The 20,642-nt window shown below is 41.1% G+C and overlaps 1 protein-coding gene and 1 long non-coding RNA gene across 2 annotated transcripts in view; one reads left to right on the top strand and one right to left on the bottom strand.

Moving 5' to 3' along the window:
* Positions 1–11,232, top strand: part of LOC133775686 (uncharacterized) — a 53,820-nt gene extending 42,588 nt beyond the window's left edge. Inside the window, exons 3-4 of the long non-coding RNA XR_009868299.1 lie at positions 1,532–2,202; positions 10,574–11,232. This is a non-coding gene — a long non-coding RNA (uncharacterized LOC133775686). The remainder of the gene's footprint in view (positions 1–1,531; positions 2,203–10,573) is intronic.
* The window catches only part of VPS26A (VPS26 retromer complex component A), a 42,061-nt gene that overhangs the window by 2,349 nt on the left and 19,070 nt on the right, over positions 1–20,642 (bottom strand). Inside the window, exons 3-8 of the mRNA XM_062214150.1 lie at positions 13,528–13,603; positions 12,257–12,413; positions 11,229–11,393; positions 9,249–9,355; positions 3,089–3,157; positions 1,631–1,773 (exon numbers count right to left, since the gene is read on the bottom strand). Of these exons, the coding sequence (XP_062070134.1) occupies positions 1,631–1,773; positions 3,089–3,157; positions 9,249–9,355; positions 11,229–11,393; positions 12,257–12,413; positions 13,528–13,603 (717 nt within the window). The remainder of the gene's footprint in view (positions 1–1,630; positions 1,774–3,088; positions 3,158–9,248; positions 9,356–11,228; positions 11,394–12,256; positions 12,414–13,527; positions 13,604–20,642) is intronic.

Raw genomic sequence — 20,642 nt, 5'->3', positions numbered from 1 at the left:
TCTCACATAAACCCGCACTACTTCTTTCTTCCTCTGCCTTTCTCAACCTTACCTTAATCCACCCTGAGATCTCCCCTTCTTCCACATTCCTAAAATTTTAGGAAGTCATGACTGTTCCAAGTTCTTCATCTGTAAATTGTGGCACAGCAGGTAGCACCGTCACCTGCACTTTCCATCCAGCTCCCTGCTAATGGCCTGGGAAAGCAGCGGAGGACGGCCCAAGTGCCTGGAACCCTGCACCTATGAGGGAGACCCTCATCGAAGCTCCTGTCTCCAGACAGGCCTAGCTCCAGTGGCTGCAGCCATTTGAGGGGCGAATCAGAGGATGAAAAGCCTCTCCCTCTCTGCCTTTCAAATATTAAAAAGTCATGACTGGCTGTTTTTATTTTAAACCAACATAGTAGAAATTAAAATATTCCCAAAAAAAGTACCTATGGGAAGCAATACCCTTATTCAAACAGGGCCAGGATATGTAACTGATTTTGAACTTGTAAATATCATGTTTTAATTTTTTCCACATATCTGCAATGTGAAGATCAAGTTTTTACAAATTTTTTTATATTCTTCACATTACTTAGCACAGATTAACGCCTAACTTTAACAAGCATTTGAATGTCAACTGAATGTTTAATCGCATTCAGAATACCAAAGACAAGTCTAACCATAATCTACAATCAAAATTCAAAGGTTTAACAGATTTTCAACTAAGAACACATTTTAGCACAAATACCTTATTTTTTTTTTTTTTAAATATTGGAATTGTATGATCTTATGGGCAATTAAAGTAACTGTTTAGTAAGCAAAATGAAAACCTAAAAAAATGCATCAACTAAATACAGCTATTAAAAGTGATAAGAGGCCGGCGCCATGGCTCAACAGGCTAATCCTCCGCCTTGCAGCGCCGGCACACAGGGTTCTAGTCCCAGTTGGGGCGCTGGATTCTGTCCCAGTTGCCCCTCTTCCAGGCCAGCTCTCTGCTGTGGCCCGGGAGTGCAGTGGAGGATGGACCAAGTGCTTGGGCCCTGCACCCCATGGGAGACCAGGAGAAGCACCTGGCTCCTGCCTTCGGATCAGCGTGGTGCGCCGGTCGCAGCACACCGGCTGCAGCGGCCATTGGAGGGTGAACCAATGGCAAAAGGAAGACCTTTCTCTCTCTCTCTCTCTCTCACTGTCCACTCTGCCTGTCAAATAAAAATAAAATAAAATAAAATAAAATAAAAAGAAAAAGAAAAGAAAAAGATACCCAAGATACCACAGTAAAAAAACCAAACCAAAACAAAACAAAACTAAAGACCCAGGCACACTGTGACCTGGCGCACAGTCTGTCTGGAAAGTCAGTCACGATGGGGAGCAAGTTTCTGCTGAGCCTGACTTTGCTATCTGCCTGTTACTACCTGAATTTTTTTGTTTTTAAACAGAAAAAATCAAAGCTCTGACAAATCCTAGCTCGTGCTGGAGTCCTGCAGAATGAGCAGAGAGGCCAGAGCACAACCTCGCCCCACTCTCACCAGTGTGTGCACTTCTTTCACAGGCGCCCACCGCTCCGTACAATGCGGCTCGGCCCAGTGAGCGCTCTCTAGCTGTGGTCGACCTGGCACAGAAGAAAACTCCACAATGGCTGGCACCATACCTGCTGCTTGAAGTACCGTCTGTCTTCTTCATCCACAAGCACAAGATTCAGGAAGTACCTCACGGAAAACTTCTTGTTCACATCTCTCATTGTTGGGGTAGGGTCATATCCTGCTAGAAATAGTCTTATTGGAATGGATTCACCTGAAAGAAAAGCACTTTGTTTAATTCTAAAAGATTACATGTGATCACATAATACCCAGAACTAAGCTTTACAGGGTAGGCACTAAGGGGAGGCAGGCCATCCTGCGGGGAAGGGCCTATGCACTGCAACGTTCAGCAGCATCTCTGGCCCCCACCCAGAGGCAGATGCGTGGCAGACAAAAATGTCTCTAGACAATGCCACGTGTCCCTTAGAGGGGCAAAGCTGCCTCTGGATGAGAACCACTACTCTGGAGCCAGAAGGCCTGGATTCAGATCGCAACACTGGCTGTGGGACCGTGGCCAAATCACTTACTATTGTGTTCCAAGTTCTTCATCTGTAAAGGGGGAACACCAACAATAGCAGCTTGAAGGAAAGCTGCAGAGACTGGATGGGTGAAAATATGTGAAAGCTTATCAAAGTCCCAGCAGGTAAGTGCTGCATAGAAGTAGAATTGTTATTTTCTGTTTCCATAAAGTTTACCACGATTTCTAACACTGCTGTTCAGCTTCTAGTTCCCTATGAAAGGTAAGTATTTGCACATTCTCTTCTGAGTATGTTTTATTGAATACTTTTCTCACCCACATCTACTTGCTGGAAGGTTTAAAACTCACCACTCTACTTAAAGATTTGTGGCTGCTGGGTTTTTTTTAAAGCAATGAATACAAAAGGACATCTCTGTGGATCTTGGCCTCCACTTGGCAATGATTAGCCCTATCACCATTAGCGAGGTTTTTTACCCTCTCTACACCTGTTTCATCTGCAGATGAAGGATACACACACCTCACAAAGAGCCCTGGGCACTTTTCAGCACTGAGACCACAATGCCTCACCCACAACTGGCACTCAACCAAGGGCAGCTACTTTTTAAGTAATGACTAACAAGGTTAGAAAATCCAAAGACATGAATTGAAATTGGTAAATATGGGCTTCAGTGTCTCAATGAAAATTATCTAGAATTGCTTTTTCCTTGGAGGCTATACACAGACTCCAAAATCCCACAGAAATTAACACTTAGCCACACTGCACCTTGTGGTCAGATAAGAGAGAAAAAGACTTACAGATAACAAATAGCAGAAGATAATCAAAATAGCACAAACCCAGAACTAGAGAAAACATACATATAACTGTATCTTCTAAACTCTAAACAGATGGAAAAAAACTTTTTTCAAACTAAGAAATGCTATATAGTCGTCTTAGCATCTATACAAAAATGACCTTAAGAACGATCTTTGTAAGAATAGTCTGTTCACAAATGAAACTGCCACAGTCGTGCTGTTTGCACTACACAAAGGAAGTAACTGAAAAACATCTTACCTTTTACAGGTGCACCATCCATTATTTCATATTTGGCGATTGTTTCTGTTTCTGTTGTGGTGCCGGGTCCTAGGGCAATAAAGTAAATGCGATGAACTTAAATACTTGCAGAATGAGTTCTATCCTTATACTGTCTTACTGATTTCTAGCTACATTTTCTGCAGCTCTGACTTTCAAATAAACCTTAAAGAGACAGATAGTCCAGGCGCTAGTTTACTCCCCGATGGCAGGCTGAAGAAGCTAGGAGCCAGGACATTCACCTGGGTCTCCCACATGGCTGCAGGGGCCCAAACACTTGGGCTGTCCTCCACTGCTTTCCCAGGTGCATCAGCAGGGAGCTGGATCAGAAGTAAAGCAGCCAGGACACGAACTGGAGCCCACGTGGGAGGCCAGTGTCGCAGGCAGCAGCTTTACCTACTATGCTGCAATGCCAGCCTGGAGCTGTTATCTTAGCACCAGTCTGTCTCGTCATTTTGTGAAAATGCTGATGACTCCGCTAGCTCTGGATGTACACTTCAGTGAATGTTTCAGAGGTAGCATACAGCTCAGAAAGCATCTTCACATAACTCCTTTCATTTCTACTATCTGCCAACATAAAGAATTAGCACTACACACCAGATTGAACCACTACATGGAACACCCAGACTGTCTTCTTTTGGAGTTAACACAAAATACCAAACTGAATACTTGACTGACATATATACATTTAGGGGTTCACCCTTCTAAAATTATTTTTTAAAGATTTATTTATTTGAAAGAGTTACAGAGAGGAGGAGAGGCAGGGAGAGAAAGGTCTTCCATCTGCTGGTTCACTTCCCCAATTGGCCGCAATAGCTGGAGATGTGCTGATCTAAAGCCAGGAACCAGGCACTTCTGGGTCTCTCATGCAGGTGCAGGGGCCCAAGGACTTGGGACATCTGCTTCTCCATAGCAGAGAGCTGAATTGAAGTGGAGCAGCCAGGACTCGAATTGATGCCCATATAGGATGCTGGCAATGCAGGCAGTGGCTTTACCTGCCACACCACAGTGCCAACCCCTTGAGTAAATTTTTAAAAATGCATCAATATATTAGGTGAAAAACAGTATGCCAAAAATATAATGACATCAATGTTTTAAAATATATAATATGCAAAGACCAGTGTCTGTTCTGGCTGATGGGTATAGATTTTTTTTCTTTTAATAAAACTTTCTATAACAAAATAATTGCACTCAGGAAAAAACAAACAAATGGGAAACTAAAGTTTGGTTTTAATACTTAAAATCACTTAATGTTCATTTTCCTATCTCTTAGCAAAAATTGAAGAAGCCACTGGCATTGTGGCATAACCAGTAAAGCTGCTGCCAGGAAATGCAGGCATCCCATAGGAGCACCAGTTCATGCCCTGGCTGCTCCACTTCCCATCCAGCTCCATGCTAATGGCCCAAGTACTTGTATCCCTGTCAAGCACATGGGAGACCCTGAAGAAGCTCCTCTCGTTGGCCTGGCCAGCCCCAGCTCTTGTAGCCATTTGAGGAGTGAACCAGCAGAAAGAAGATAGAGATCTTCTCCCCCTCTAAGTCTCTCTATCTAAGTCTGATTTTCAGATAAATAAGTAAATAAATCTTTAAAAAAAAAAAAAATCAGACAGAGGCAAGTATTTAGCTTAGTGGTTAGGATACTCACGTCCTACATTGGAAGTGCCTGGGCAAGAATCCCAACTCTGTCTCCTGACTCCAGTTTCCTGCTAATGCAGATCCTGGGAGGCCACTGTGTTGGCTCGAGTAATTCAGATCCTGGCACCCATCTGGGAGACCTAGATTGAGTTCCAGCTCCAGGTCTGGCTGTTACCAGCATTTGGGTAGTGAACCAACAAATGGGCGCTGTATCTCAAATACTTATATACATCTCTGACTTTTTAAAAATTGTACTTGACTACCAACTTAAAATTTTCATGATTTCTTTTAAGGAGTGATGGGGAGAGAGCGCAGTAAAAGCAGAAGCTTTTCCATCCACTGGTTCTCTCCTCAAATGCCTACAACAACCAGCTGAGGTGAGGAACCCAGAACTCCAGCCAGGTCTCCCGTGTGGGTGGCAGGAACCCAAGTACTTGAGTCACCATCCAATGCCTTCCCAGGTGTGTTAGGAACCCAAATAGATGTGGGCATCCCAAGCACTGCCTTAAAGCACTGTGCCAACACCTGCTGCTCCCCTCACCCTAGACTTAGAAATTCTTAAAAAGTGCTGTCTGAACTTATTTTCAGTAAAATAAGGGGGGTAAACCTATGTATCCAAAAAAAAAAAAAAAAAAAAAAAAAAAAAGCCTGAAAAACCAATAAAAGATAGCAGTCAGGAACAAAGTAAAGCTGGATCCATATTTCACATCTCACATCCAGATCCTGAATGAATTAAAATGCTACACAAAAAAAAAAAAAAAAAAACCCTTGGGGCTGTGGTATAGTGGGTAAAGCCACCGCCTGCAGTGCCAGCATCCCATATGGGCACCGGTTCAAGACCCAGTTGCTCCACTTCCAATCCAGCTCTCTGCTATAGCCTAGGAAAGCAGTAGAAAATGGCCCAAGCACTTGGGCCCCTGCACCCACGTGGGAGACCTGGAGGAAGCTCCTGGCCAATTGCAGAGTAAACCAGCATATGGAAGACCTCTCTGTCTCTCCTCTTCTCTCCGTGTAATTCTGACTTTCAAAAATACCTCTTTGTCTCTACCTCTCTCTGTAACTTTCTTTCAAATAAATAAAATAAATCTTAAAAAAAACTTAATCCCCAAATCACAATTCATTAGTTTAGGAGAATCAAGATCAAAAGAACTTTAGTGTGAAATAAACCTTTAACAATGTAACAAAAACCAGACACTATGAAAGGAAAAACCGGTAACTCTAACATGAATATCAAGAATCATCGGCAAGAAAAAGGGGAAATTTGTTCGTTCAATAAAGGCTGATTTCCGTAATGCGTAGTTGCTACCAATAGTACATAGTTTACAGAAAAGAAGTACAAATATATTATTTTAACTTACTAGAAAAGTAGCAAGACAGAGCTCCCATCAGCTGGTTCACTCCCCAGAAGCCTGTAAAACCCAGAGTTGGGGGCCAGTATTTGGGGCACAGCGAGTTAAGCCACAGCTTGTCATGCTAGCATCCTGTATAGGTGCTGATTCAAGTCCAGCTGCTCCACTTCCTATCCAGCTCCCTGCGGGCATGCCTAACAAAACAGTGAAAGATGACCCAGATCCCTGGGTCCCTGCACCCACGTGGGAGACTTGCACGAAGTTCCAGGCTGCTGGCTTCAGCCTGGCCCAACCCTGGCCATTGCAGCTATTTGGGGAGTGAACCAATGGATGTCAGGTTTGTCTGTCTCTTCCTCTGTGTAACTCTGCCTTTCAAATAAAATAATTTTTTTAAATATTTGAGAGGCAGAGTTACGGAAGAGGCAGAGAGTTCTTCCATCCTCTGGTTCGCTCTCCAGATGGCTGCAATGGTGGGAACCGAGTCAATCTGAAGCCAGGAATTTCCTCCGCATCTCCCACATGGGTGCAGGGGCCCAAGGACTGGGGCCGCCTTCTACTGCTCTCCCAGGCCACAGCAGTGAGCCAGATCAGAAGTGGAGCAGCTGGGACTTGAACTGGCACCCACATGGGCTGGCACTGCAGGCAGCAGCTTCACCTGCCGCACCATAGTGCTGGCCCCAATAAATCAATCTTAATTTTAAAAAGCCAGGGCTAGGCCTACACCAAAGCTGGGAATGCAGTCCTTATCTCCCACGTGGAGAGGCAGGAATCCAGTTACCTGAGTTACCACTGCTGCCTCCCACAGTCTCCCTTGGTGAGAAGCTGGAGTCAGGAGCCAGAATAAGGGACTAAAGCCAGGCACTCCAATGGGGGAGGCAGGTGTCCTAATTGCAAAAGGTTTCTATACGTGTAAAAAGATACCCTCCAATTAGAATAAAGGAAATGTAAATTGAGACTACAATGTTATATACTCATTACTGTGTCATTATTCAATGTACACAGGAATCAAAACACCATACTAGGGGCCAGCGCTGTGGAGTAGCAGGTAAAGGTACTGCCTGCAGTGCTGGCACCCCATATGGGTGCAGGGTTCAAGACCCAGCTGCTCTACTGATCCAGCTCTCTGCTGGACCCCTGCACCCATGTGGGAGACCCAGAAGAGGCTCCTGGCTTTGGATCAGCCCAGCTCTGGCGACTATTTGGGGAATGAATTAGCAGATAGAAGACCTCTCTCTGCCTGTCTCTCCCTCTCAATGTATGTAACTCTCTCAAATAAATAAAGTCCTTAAAAAATACTGTATCTTAAATGCATACAAATATTATATAAAAAACTACCATATGGATATGTTAATTAGCTTGATTGTGGTAATCATTTCACAGCACACACATATATCAAAATATCCCAGAGACAGGCATTTAGTCCAGCATTGAAGACATCAGTTAAGATGCCTGTGCCCCATGTACGAGTGCTACAGGTTTGATTCCTGATTTCAGCTTCCTGCTAATGCAGGAGGAAGCAGCAGTGATGGCTCAAGTAATTGGGCCCGTCACCCATGTGAGAGACCTGGATTGGGTTCCTAGCTACTGGCTTTGATCACCACCACCCCAGGCTATTGTGGGCATATGAGGAGTCAACCAGCAGATGGGAACTCTCAAATTTCTTTAAAAAATTTTAGATCACACTATAAACCTTGAACATCAACAATTTTTACTTGCCAATGGTAGTTCAATGAAGTTGAGAAATTTTAAAAATTCCAGGGGCTGGTGCTGTGGCATAGTGAGTGAGGCTGCCGCCTGCAGTGCCAGCATCCCATATGAGTGCTGATTCAAGTCCCAGGTGCTCCGCTTCCAATCCGGCTCTCTGCTGTAGCCCGAGAAAGAAGTGGAGGATTCCCCAAGTCCTTGGACCCCCTGCACTCACATGGGAGACCCGGAGGAGGCTCCTTGCTTCAGGTCAGCCCAGTTCCAGCTGTTGTGGCCAGTTGGGGAGTGAACCAGTGGATAGAGGACCTCTCTCTCTCCCCCTCTCCTTCTCTCTCTGTGTGACTCTGATTTTCAAATAAATAAATAAATCTTTAAAAAAAATTTTCCAAAACTTTGGGGCCAGCATTGTGCCACAGCAGGGTAAGTCACCTCCTGCAACGCCAGCATCCAATATGGGTGCCAGTTCAAGGTCCTACTGCTCTACTTCTAATCACCTGGGAAATCAGTAGAGGGATGGCCCAAGTGCTTGGGTCCCTGCACCCACATTGGAGACCTAGAAGAAGCTCCTGGCTTCAGCCTGGCCCAGCCCCAACTGTTCTGGCCATCCGGGAAGTGAACTAGCAGAGAGAAATTCTCTCTCCCTGCTCCCCACCCCACCACCACACCCGCCCCATAACTCTGCCTTTCAAATAAATAAAATCTTTAAAAAAACAAAAAAGCCTCCAAAACTACAATAGAACACTTTTGCTCCCTTCCCATGACAGCAGCTAAAAACATCCATGTTGGCAACAATATGAGAGAAAAAAGCCACTGTCCTATATTCATTGCAGATAGCACTGCAAAGTGGTATAATCCAATGTGCTTCAAATTATAAATATGCCTTTGACCCAGCATTCCAATTCTAAGATTTCATCTTGCACATGTCACACATACACATGAAAAGATATTAACTGAAGCACTGTTTATAGTAGCAAAAGACTGGGGGAAAAAAACATGTCCACTAATGGTGGAATGGTTCAATTCTGGCGTATCAATAGAGCATTATACAAAAGATGAAACATACACAATGATATGGAAAGATCTTTAAGAATACCTGTTAAGTGAAAAACCAAATTATGTATTTTATGTTACCAGTTAAGTAAAAAGGACATATATAGGTACTTGCCTGTATATGTTTAAATATCTAGAAGGATTTTAAAATGTATAAACATTACCTGTGAGTAGCCTGGATACAGAAATAGAACAATATGACCATATAGTCTATTATACTTTTTTAAAATAATATAAATTTGTTACTTATTCAAGTTAATTTTTTTAAAAGTATTAACTTGCTATCAACAATACTAACTGAGCAAAGGTGGTATTCAGTGTGGATTTCAAATTTATCTTTAAACAACATTTTAAGGTTTCTAAAGTTTCAACTAAAGATATTTTAAGTTCTCTTTTAAACTTACCAATTCCTGTGATCTCTTTTTTAATAAGTTGTAACTCCATATGTTGTATTTTTATTCTTACTAATAAGAAGTAAATTTTTCCAACAATCACATCCTTTAAATGATACCTATTAGGAAAAAAATACATTTCATTTATTAAATGCAAGTTTTAAAAATAAAGATAAGAGGAGGGTAGAGTGGGAAGTATCACTAAGTTCCTAAATCTGTATATATGAAATATATGAAATTTGTAGACCTTAAATAACATTTTAAAAAAAGGAAAAATCCAGATACATTAAAACGGTTAAACATTCATTTTCTCTTATAAAAAAAAAAAAAAAACTAAACAAAAAATGAACTAGGTCCTGAAAGGCTTTAATGGGTATCTTTAGGATAATAACATTATATTTAAGCATAGCATTCTGAATATTCATATGTTTAATGCCCCCTTTTCCAAACCCGTTTTCATCACTGCACTATACAAAGTAAGGAATAAAAATTTTTACTTGACTATCATCAGTGTACCTCTGAGGGAGTAACTAGCCTGATTAATTGCTGTTCCTATTAAGAGGTTAAATTAGTTTTAGAGAACCTAAGCACCTAATAAAGTGGAAAATTTAGATTTTTATGCTTGGGGCTGGTGCCATGGCATAGTTGGTAAAGCTGCTGCCTGCAACACCAGCATCCCATGTGGGCAGCAGTTCAAGTCCCGGCTGCTCCACTTCGGATCCAGCTCTCTGCCACTGCCTGGGAAAACAGCAGAAGATGGTCCAAGTGCTTGGGTCTCCATACCCACGTGGGAGACCCAGAAGCAGCTCCTGGCTTCAGCCCGGCCCAGTCCTGGCTATTTCAGCCATTTGGAGTGTGAATCAAAAGATGGAAGATCTCTCTTCTCTTTGAAATTCTGACTTTCAAACAAATAAGTAACTCTGCTTCGACATATTGTATAGGGAGTATGAGAGCTGAATACAAATAAAACAAATCTGACCATGTGTTGATAACTTTTGGAGCTGAACAAAGGGTACATGAGGACTTATACTGTTCAGTACACTTTTCATATGCTTTGGTATTTCTTTAACTTTTCCATAACAGAGTTTAAAAAAACATTAAGGAATAAACAAAGTGTGAGTCCATTCTGTAAAAATACAACATGGGTTTGTGGTGAATGAAAAGATAATGCACCTTTCCCGGAACCTTTTACAGCCCCTCTTATAAACTTCCCTACCCCTCCAAAGATATACTAGAGGATATTAACACTGAGCAGTGAAAAAGGAAAAAATACCTGCTATTTTTACTTCTTTTTACTTTTCTACATCTTCCAAAATTTTTTTTTTTTTATTTGACAGGTAGAATCACAGTGACAGAGAGAGACAGAAAAATCTGCCTTCCATTGGTTCACTCCCCAAACAGCCACAATGGACAGCCGATCCGAAGCCAGGAGCCAGGAGCTTCTTCCTAGTCTCTCACGCAGGTGCAGGAGCCCAAGCACCTGGGCCATTCTCCACTGCTTTCCCAGGCCACAGCAGAGAGCTGGACTGGAAGAGGAGTAACCGGGACTAGAACCTGGCGCCCATATGGGATGCTGGCGCCGCAGGCAGAGGATTAGCTTAGTGCGGCATGGCGCCAGCTCCCCAAATTTTTGATAATGAAAATGTATTTCTTACATAGTATTTTTGTGTGTTTTTAATGAGGTGGCCAGGCTGAAGTGATTTCAAGCAGTAAGATAAGTTTTTACAGATACAATGGGATTGGCTACTTTCTGAGATGGTGAGATTCTCTACAAAAAGCAGCCAAACAGAGACTTATAAGGAATAGTGTACAAAGGATACCCACCCTGGGATGACCAGACCAAGCTCCTGAAGTGCCTTACTGTTCAGAAATTCTGCTGGTCTTGTTAACATCAGGTTACTGTCATTCTATTCCTTCTTTGATACATTTACAGAAAGACCTGAAAAGCTTATGTTTAATGTTTCCTTGGCCATTTCTGTGAAAAATACTTACTTTGATTTATTATATTCAAATTCTATATGCAGACAATCTTCAATGCCCACTTCCATCTTAATAGAGTTGTTAACATCAGGATAGGTGGCAAGCTGGTGAACAATAAGATCATACTCTTTTACCAAGTCTGTCAGTCTTCTTACTATTGTCACCTTAAGAAAATACCTATAAAGTTAATGGAGAGGATGAGGTAAATACCTATGATAAAATTTATGTTTTAAATAAACAAGCATTAATTTTAACAGATGGTTTCTCCTTGCTGGAACTCCTTTGGAATCAACTTAATTCATTTACACCTCATGAAAGAGTTATAATTTTTTCAAAATGCCCCCAACATGAAAAAAAAAAAGTTCAATTTTAAGAACAGTAAATACTTTCCACATGGGTCTGGAAAACTTGAGGAAATCTTTCCACATCTCTTTTTTTCTCTTTAATCCCTATCTGGGTAAGGCACTGCCATTTGGGATTTGGGTTGTCAAGCTCAGTTCTGTATGTATAATGTCAAAGAGAAAGCAGGATCCTAGACCTGATACCTGATATGTTCTTTTATCATGGTCTTGGAGGCAACCTTGGCTTCCTGCATGAAGACTTGGTGGAAAGAAAGGACACTGGATTGGGAATTTAGAAAACTATAGTTTTCTGCCATTAACTACTTATGGAATTGTGTACAAATCAGACACTCTTTAGGGGGCTTCAGATCACATATTGACCATTTACTGAATGAGATTCACTGAGAAACTAAACAAAAAACCACTGGGGGGAAAAATCCAAAGTATTTAAGGGACAGTTCATACAAAGGAAGTATATGACCAAGACTTCTCATTTTGGAGCGCTCTCCATCTGTAATCTCAGAAAGCTCTTAGCACTTCTGTGGAGCGCTAGCCAGACAAAGAGATGTGAGAAAGATTTTTGTAAATCTTATATATATTCCAGTCTAGAATTATAATTAGAAGTTCAAATAAGACATCAATAGTAGCTGTTACTTCTTGGTTTTGCTTCTGCTTACAGTTTCCAATATATAATCATACCTCAAGCGAACATTGGCACCGATGTAAGATTCATATGGCTTTTCAACTTGCATAAATTCAAAATCGTAACTTCTGCTCTGAGTCAGTTCTCCAGGTAAGGCCAGTTCTTTCACTAGGTTTACAAATTCATGAGTATTACTCTTGTCATTGAAAAGTTCTAAGAAATTAAAAGAAACAATTATATTTTATATTCATTCAATAAGCCCAAACTTCTACATCCAAAATAAGTATTTCTGACTAAAGGAACTAGTTGGATTTGTCTCTATTTTAATAAACTAGAGTAATGGTTTGATTTTTATTAACCTCATTATTATGCACTTAGGCATAAATACATCAGAGCCCAGTGAAAATTTCTATTAGAAATGAGTTCACTGCTTTGACGTAGGTATGACTTTCCTAATATGAAGCTGTCTGACACACTACCAGCAATTATTTGAATTTCTTCCGTTCAAGGTAAAAATTGTTCTGTTGTTTTAGGCAAATATATTACCTTGATAAAACTAAAATACACAAAAGACTAAAACCAACTATCAGTTAATTACTGTAAACTGTCCCTCAACTACTGTCTCATATGTCATCCTGAATAGATATGTAAACAAATATCCACCCATTCCAATTTTGATAATTTAAAAATGCACAGTAAAATTTAGAGTGCTAGATTTAAACCCTAGCTATGTAAATAGTACTATAAAGATACACTTCTCTTCTGAAGCTGCAGTACCAAAAGACATATGAAGTTTTATTTTCTGCTAAATCAAGAATGTCTCTGAAATACATGTATGGAAGAAATATGCACACGTTGATCTAAGTCAGGGGGAAACTACACTCTTCCTCTTTGCATGTAATTTTCTGCTGACAGGTTACCCTGGCTATAGGAATATACTAGGACAAGAAGACAAATGGCATGGATAATTAGAAAATGAAAGATGAAGGTGAGGCTGGTAATTGTTGAATAAGGCTGATGAAAAATGTAGGCAGATGGAAATTTCAGCAAATCAGCTAAATTACTTGAATTATTTTTCAAGGCTGGTAGTTTATAGAACTCCTTTCACTTTTAGTAATGAAGTCCAATAAATGCAGAATGAGTCAAATATCTCACAGAATTAAAAAACATGATCTAATATTTTTATAAAATAAATCCTCTTGTATTATACAAAATTATTTCCTTCCTTTCTTTCACAAAGCCAAGATCTGATTCAATTATTTAATTGCCAAATCCAACCTTCTTCAACTCAGTTATCAAAGAAAAAAAATACTATTTTAAAACTCACCAATTTGACCTACAAATTCAATTCTAATTCCTTGGTGCTCTAGCCTCTTTCCAGGTTGCTTAAAGGCTAGGTTTACCTGCCAAAACATGAAATTATAAGAGATGTTAACAGTCCTTTTTTGTGGGCCTATCAGATCCTTCCAGATGAATGCAACATATATGTATTTCAGGTTTTCACTTACAAAGTATGAGACACCAGCACATACCTAGTTCAGGATGACCTTATAGGAGGACAGAGAAGGTGCAGTTTATTCATACGCAATCACTAGTGAAGCTATTACTCACATAGATCCTTAAAGCATGTGCGTTATTGTAAAGGAACTTTAGCCTGTGGCTCAAGAACTACATAAAGACTCAAAGGAAAAACTTAACTATTCATGTGTTTTCCCATCAAATAATTAACCAATTCTATGGCTAATAACAGCATTTTAATGAGACATAGTAACTAATTCCAAGAATTGACCTAAACAATCACTTTTAGTTTTTAGCAACCAAGATTATAATGTTTTAATCTCCAGCCTTAAAAGGAATGCTTATTGCCCTGAATCTTACTTACCCTAAAAACAAAATGTCTAAAGATGTAAATTTTGAGTTTATTTATCTTACATATTTTATACAATCTAAAATCTCTAAATTCACAACCTATCAGCTAAATGGAAACATTAGATTTTTAATTTAATTAGAAAAAAATACCTGCAGTGTACATATACATTAGAAATAAAATTTTAGAGGCTGGCACCATGGCATAGCACATAAAGCTGCCTGAAACACTGGCATTTCATATGGGCTCCAGTTCGAGTCCCAGCTGCTCCACTTTCAATCCAGTTCTCTGCTATGGCCTGGGAAAGCAGCAGCAGATGGCCCAAGTGCTTGGGCCGCTGTACCCACATGGGAGACCTGGAAGAAGCTCCTAGCTCCTGACTTTAGATCCACCCAGCTCCAGCCATCGCGGACATTTGGGGAGGAAAGCACTGGCTGGGAGATTTCTCTCTCTTTCCCTCCCTGTAACTCTTTCAAATAAACAAATAAATCTTAAGAAAAAAAAAACAGAAAAGAAGAAAATTCCAAACATTTAAGGACCAGCTGGTCCCTTAAGGGTTCTTTTTTGTTTTTAAAAAAGAGCATACTTTCAGGTTTAATCTTTACTACCACAAATATTGGTAATGTGACTCTCGTAAGTTTTCTTCCAAACACTGCTTCTCAAAAGAGATTATCAAGGACCAAGAAAAACACAGGCACAATTACTATTTGAAAACTATACAAATTAAAATATTTACTCTTTCATATATAGTTTTCTTGTGAACATTAGTTACTTGCCTTCAAAATTAATATCTCAAAAAAACAGTAAATAAATTGTGGTAATAATGATGGAATATTATTAAAAGTTTAAAATAATAGTGTCAAAGAACTTTTAATGATGCAGGAAGATGTACATGATATGTTACATGAAGGAAGCATGGTCAAACTGTATATGAGTAAAATGCCAATTATATTTTTCTAAACTACAGAAATAAAATACTCTTAAGAGCAATTTCTTATGGAATGAATGACTATGGGTAACTTTCTTTTCTTCTTGGTAGTTTTCAAGTATTTTTTTTTAAGCAAAGAACAAATAATGTCAAAGTCAAAAAATTTTAAGAAAAGTACTACTTAGATAAACTTCATATACATTTAAAATTTTATGTCTGAATCACAAATAATAAAACAAGTATTAACTCCCAGATGCTTCATACACCAGGCAGTAATTAGGAATATTCTCTAATGTATACCAATAAAGTACACAGAAAAAAAGGTCTATTTGGCATCACCTACTGAGAATGTCTGTTTGAACATGGCTGCATCTGATATTTAAAATTTTTTCGACCGGCGCCGTGGCTCAACAGGCTAATCCTCCGCATTGCGGCACCAGCACACCGGGTTCTAGTCCCGGTCAGGGCGCCGGATTCTGTCCCGGTTGCCCCTCTTCCAGGCCAGCTCTCTGCTGTGGCCCGGGAAGGCAGCGGAGGATGGCCCAAGTGCTTGGGCCCTGCACCCCATGGGAGACCAGGAGAAGCACCTGGCTCCTGCCATCGGATCAGCGAGATGCGCCGGCTGCAGCGGCCATTGGAGGGTGAACCAACGGCAAAAAGGAAGACCTTTCTCTCTGTCTCTCTCTTTCACTATCCACTCTGTCAAAAAATAAATAAATAAAATTTTTTCAGTTCTTCAAAAATATCATAAATCTACAATATAAAGGTAGAAATGCAAAACTGTTCAGTTTTCCCACTAAACTGCCTGAGTCTTGAAATTTTCCTTCATTTTTCATTGATGTCACACAGTTCCTTTTAAGCCCAATGCAGGCTAATTTGCAATCTGCAGGGCCCCAAGAATTAGAAGACAGAATTAAGCAATTTAGCTTAAAAGTTATTCTTCAAGGATACACAGAAAAATAAATAAAACTATGATGATAAACTAGGTCAAAGAATTTAAAATACTAGGGCTGGCACCATGGCTCACTTGGTTAATCCTCCGCCTGCGGCGCCGGCATCCCTATGGGTGCCGGGTTCTAGTCCCGGTTGCTCCTCTTCCAGTCCAGCTCTCTGCTTTGGGCTGGGAGGGCAGTGGAGGATGGCCCAAGTGCTTGGGCGCCTGCACCTGCTTGGGAGACCAAGAGGAAGCACCTGGCTTCGGATCGGTGCAGTACCGGCCGTAGCGGCCATTTGGGGGGTGAACCAACAGAAGAAAGACCTTTCTCTCTGTCTCTCTCTCTCACTGTCTAACCCTGCCTGTCAAATAAAAAAAAAAAAAAAAGAATTTAAAATACCAACTCAGTTATACTTTTTATTATGGTACCATTTCAAACTTACAGAAACACTCCAAGAACACACAAGGAAATCCCACATAACTTTTATCCAGATCCATCATATGTTTGTGTGTCTTCCCGTCTGCTCTATTATCTCTACATATACAAAAGCATACATCTGTACAGTTTTTATTTTTTTATTTTTGACAGGCAGAGTGGACAGTGAGAGAGAGAGAGAAAGGTCTTCCTTTTGCCGTTGGTTCACCCTCCAATGGCCACCATGGCCGGCGCGCTGTGGCCAGTGCACCGCGCTGATCCGAAGGCAGGAGCCAGGTGCCTATCCTGGTCTCCCATGGGGTGCAGGGCCCAAGCACCTGGGCCACAGCAGAGAGCTGGCCTGGAAGAGGGGCAACCGGGACAGTATCCAGCGCCCCGACCGGGATTAGAACCCGGGGTGCCGGCGCCGCTAGGCGGAGGATTAGCCTGTTGAGCCACGGCGCCGGCACATTTGTACAGTTTTTTTCTCAGAGCCAAGAATAAGTTGGGGATATCATTCACCATTACCTCTAACCCCCTCAAGTGTATTTCTGAAGAAAATAGACATTCTCTTACATAACCACAGAACTACCAAAATCAGGAAAGTTAACATTCCTCAGCTTATATTCAAATTCTGTCAATTGTCTGAAAAATGTAGAGTCTTTTTCTTGTCCAGGATTCAGTACAGGCTCACATATTACATTCAGTTGTGATGTCTCTTTAGTCTCCTTCTAGAACATTTCTCAATCACTGTCTTTCTTAACTTTGACCCTTTTTTGAGAACACAAGTCGGTTACTCTGTAGATGTTACTTAATCTGGATTTGCCCAATGTGTCACCACAGTTAGATTCTGTTTCTGCATTTCTGGCAAGAACACCAGGAAATGAAGTTGCATCCTTCCGTGTGTGTCAAGAAGCAGACACTGCCAGCTTGTCCTAGGATGAGTGATGTTAACCCTGACCAGTTGGCTAAGATGACACATCAGGCTTCTCCAATTCAAAGTAATATTTTCTCCTTTGTTATTAATAAGTAAATACACTTGATACTATGTATACATGTTCAAAAGGCCATGAAAACTGAATGTAGGGAAATAAAATCTACATATAAAACATATTCACTGCTCCAAGAAATCAGTCTCAAAGCTCATGCTTCAGCATATATAATAATATTCTTTATATGTCTTGAATGATGCCATCTTCAGGATTTATTCAAGGAATAAAATTCTACATTATCAATGAGCTATACACCATTTATAGAAAGTACAGTTCCACACATCTGTACATTATTATTGCTGGATGTCAGGGTTATCCAAAATTAGCCAAGTGCTGCCAGAACACAGTCCACATCCATGTCTGCTTTGTTTCAGATCTATTTCATGTACTTGAAAGGCAGAGTTACAGAAATACAGGGAGAGAAAGAGATCTTCTATCCATTAGTTCACTCCCCAAATGGCCATGAGGATTGGAACTGGTTCAGACTGAAGCCTGGAGTCAGTAACTCCACCCCAATCTCCCACAAGGGTCACAGAGGCCCAAGTCCTTGGGCCATCTTCTGCTGCTTTCCCAGGTGCATTAATAGATCAGACATGGAGTAGCTGGGACATGAACTGGTGCTCTGAAACAGGATACGGCATTGCAAGCAGCAGCTTAATCGGCACCACAGTGCTGGTCCCATATTCGTATTGTTGATGAAAGACTTTGCAAAAATACTCCTGGCTTAAAAAACTAAAATATAAACTCCTGTCATCTTAAGCTAAACATACGCTTTTGCTCCCTTCTCCAACAGGGAATTAATAGACTCTGCTGTATGGCGGCTTTGTGCTAGGACCAGGCTTCAAGACATAACACTTACCACAGACCAATCTAGTCCTTTTCTGATGAAACAGAAATCAATAAAAATGTCTTCTAAGTGTAAGGAGAGAACAATATATACTGCTGTGTAAAAATACCACTTTGAAGCAACTAACCCAAGTATCTTATTACTCTCTCCCTTATAGAGATCCTCTAAGCCCCTTATTCTGTCTGCTATGACAGTAGCTAATACATATTTATAGAATGAATAATTTTCTCAGCAACACATTAACACTTTGACAAGCACTGTTTGCTCATGAAAAAGCAATGCGGGAAGAAAAACAACTCCTTCATAAACCTGTCATCTGAAAACTGCATAAATAAAGGCAAGGCGCTGTCCTCAGTTCCAAGCACATTATTTTCTGCGCTTCATCATAAATCTGGATGGCAAGCTAAGACCCGAACTTAAACTACATCGCAGACAAATAAGAATTTCAATATTATTTTATTGTCTGCCTTTAAACTAATGTCCTAGTTAAGTAACTGGGAACAGGGGCCAGCACTGTGGCGTGGCAGGTAAAGCCACCTCCTGTAGTACCCATATGGGCACTGGTTCAAGTCCCAGCTACTCCACTTCCGATCCAGCTCTCTGCTATGGCCTGGGAAAGCAGAAGTAGATGGCCCAAGTCCTTGGGTCCCTGCACCTGCGTGGGAAACCAGAAAGAAGTTCCTGGCTCCTAGCTCCAGATCAGCTCAGCCCCAGTCATTGCGGCCATCTGGGGAGTGAACAAGTGAATGGAAGACCTCTCTCCCTCTCTCTGCCTCTCTAACTCTGCCTTTCAAATGCATAAGTTAATCTTAAAAAAAATAATAATAATAATTGGAACACAGAATACCCCTCCTAAAAAAAGCCAGATAAATCATTAGCTAAAATTTTCACAATTCCTGGAGAAACAACTGTAGCTCAACGTTTAATTAAACACAGTCAGCAAGACTCTCAAAATTACTCAGAAAGAACAGGGATATTAGCTGAGGTTTTTTTTGTTTGTTTGTTTGTTTTATTTTTGACAGGCACAGTTAGACAGTGAGAGAAAGAGACAGAGAGAAAGGTCTTCCTTTTCCATTGGTTCACCCCCCAAATGGCCACTACAGCCGACGTGCTGTGCCGATCCGAAGCCAGGAGCCAGGTGCTTCTCCTGGTCTCCCATGGGGTGCAGGGCCCAAGCACTTGAGCCATCCTCCACTGCACTCCCAGGCCACAGCAGAGAGCTGTGAGATACTTGTCCCTTGATATTAATGAAAGCAGCAATACTAAGGATTAAAAAGAACCTAAGTAGGTTTAACAACTTCCTGTTTCGTGATAATCTAAATATTTGCAGTTCTCTTCAGGAGTGCTTCAAAAAGCACTCGAAAAAACTTAATAAACAGCAATGAGTTTTAACTTCTGAAAGTATATGCCACACAGTGCCAAGAAAATTCAGTGAGCAAGGAATATTTTTTCTACAGATAGCACTGGGACAACTAGATTATGAAAAAAAGAATGATGTTGAACCCCTACTTCGCACCATATATAATATTAATTCAAAATGGATTAAAGGCCCAAATGTAAGGGTTACAATTACAAAAAATTTTTTAAAGACTTTTATTTTTTTTATTTTTATTTATTATTTTTTTTTGATAGGCAGAGTGGACAGTGAGAGAGAGAGACAGAGAGAAAGGTCTTCCTTTTGCCATTGGTTCACCCTCCAATGGCCGCCGCAGTAGGCGCGCTGCAGCCGGCGCACGGCGCTGATCCGATGGCAGGAGCCAGGTACTTATCATGGTCTCCCATGAGGTGCAGGGCCCAAGCACTTGGGCCAACCTCCACTGCACTCCCTGGCCACAGCAGAGAGCTGGCCTGGAAGAGAGGCAACCGGGACAGGATCGGTGCCCCGACTGGGACTAGAACCCAGTGTGCCGGCGCCGCAAGGCGGAGGATTAGCCTAGTGAGCCGCAGCGCTGGCCACAAAATTCTTGTAAAAAATACATAGGTGTGACTCTTAATGACTTTGGATTAAGCACTGGTTTCTTCCAGCTGATGCCAAAAGCAGGAGCAATAAAGTAAAAAGTTAGGTAAACTAGACTTCATCAAAATGTAAGACTCTTGTGCTACAAAAGACTATTAAAAAAAGTAAAGGGCTTGGTTCATGGAACAGCAGATTAAGTCACCCTTGCACTGCTGATGTCCCATACTGGAGCACTGGTTCTATTCCTGGCTACTTCGCTTCTACTACAGCTCCCTGCTAATGTGCCAGGGAAGACAGCAGAAAAAGGCCCAAGTACTTGGGCTCCTGTCACCCATATGCGAGACCAGGATGGAGTTCCTGGATCCTGGCTTCAGTATGGCACAAAATTTGCTTGCTGTTGAAACCCTTTGGGGAGTGAACCAGCAAATGGAAGCTTACTAGTTCACTCTCATTCTCTGTCTCTGCCTTTAAAAAAAAAAAAAAAAATTATTTATTTATTTGA

The sequence above is a fragment of the Lepus europaeus genome, chromosome 17 (assembly GCF_033115175.1).
Source record: "Lepus europaeus isolate LE1 chromosome 17, mLepTim1.pri, whole genome shotgun sequence".
Lineage (NCBI taxonomy): Eukaryota > Metazoa > Chordata > Mammalia > Lagomorpha > Leporidae > Lepus > Lepus europaeus.
Note: the sequence above shows the minus strand (reverse complement) of the source record. Positions and strands in the feature narration are given on the sequence as shown.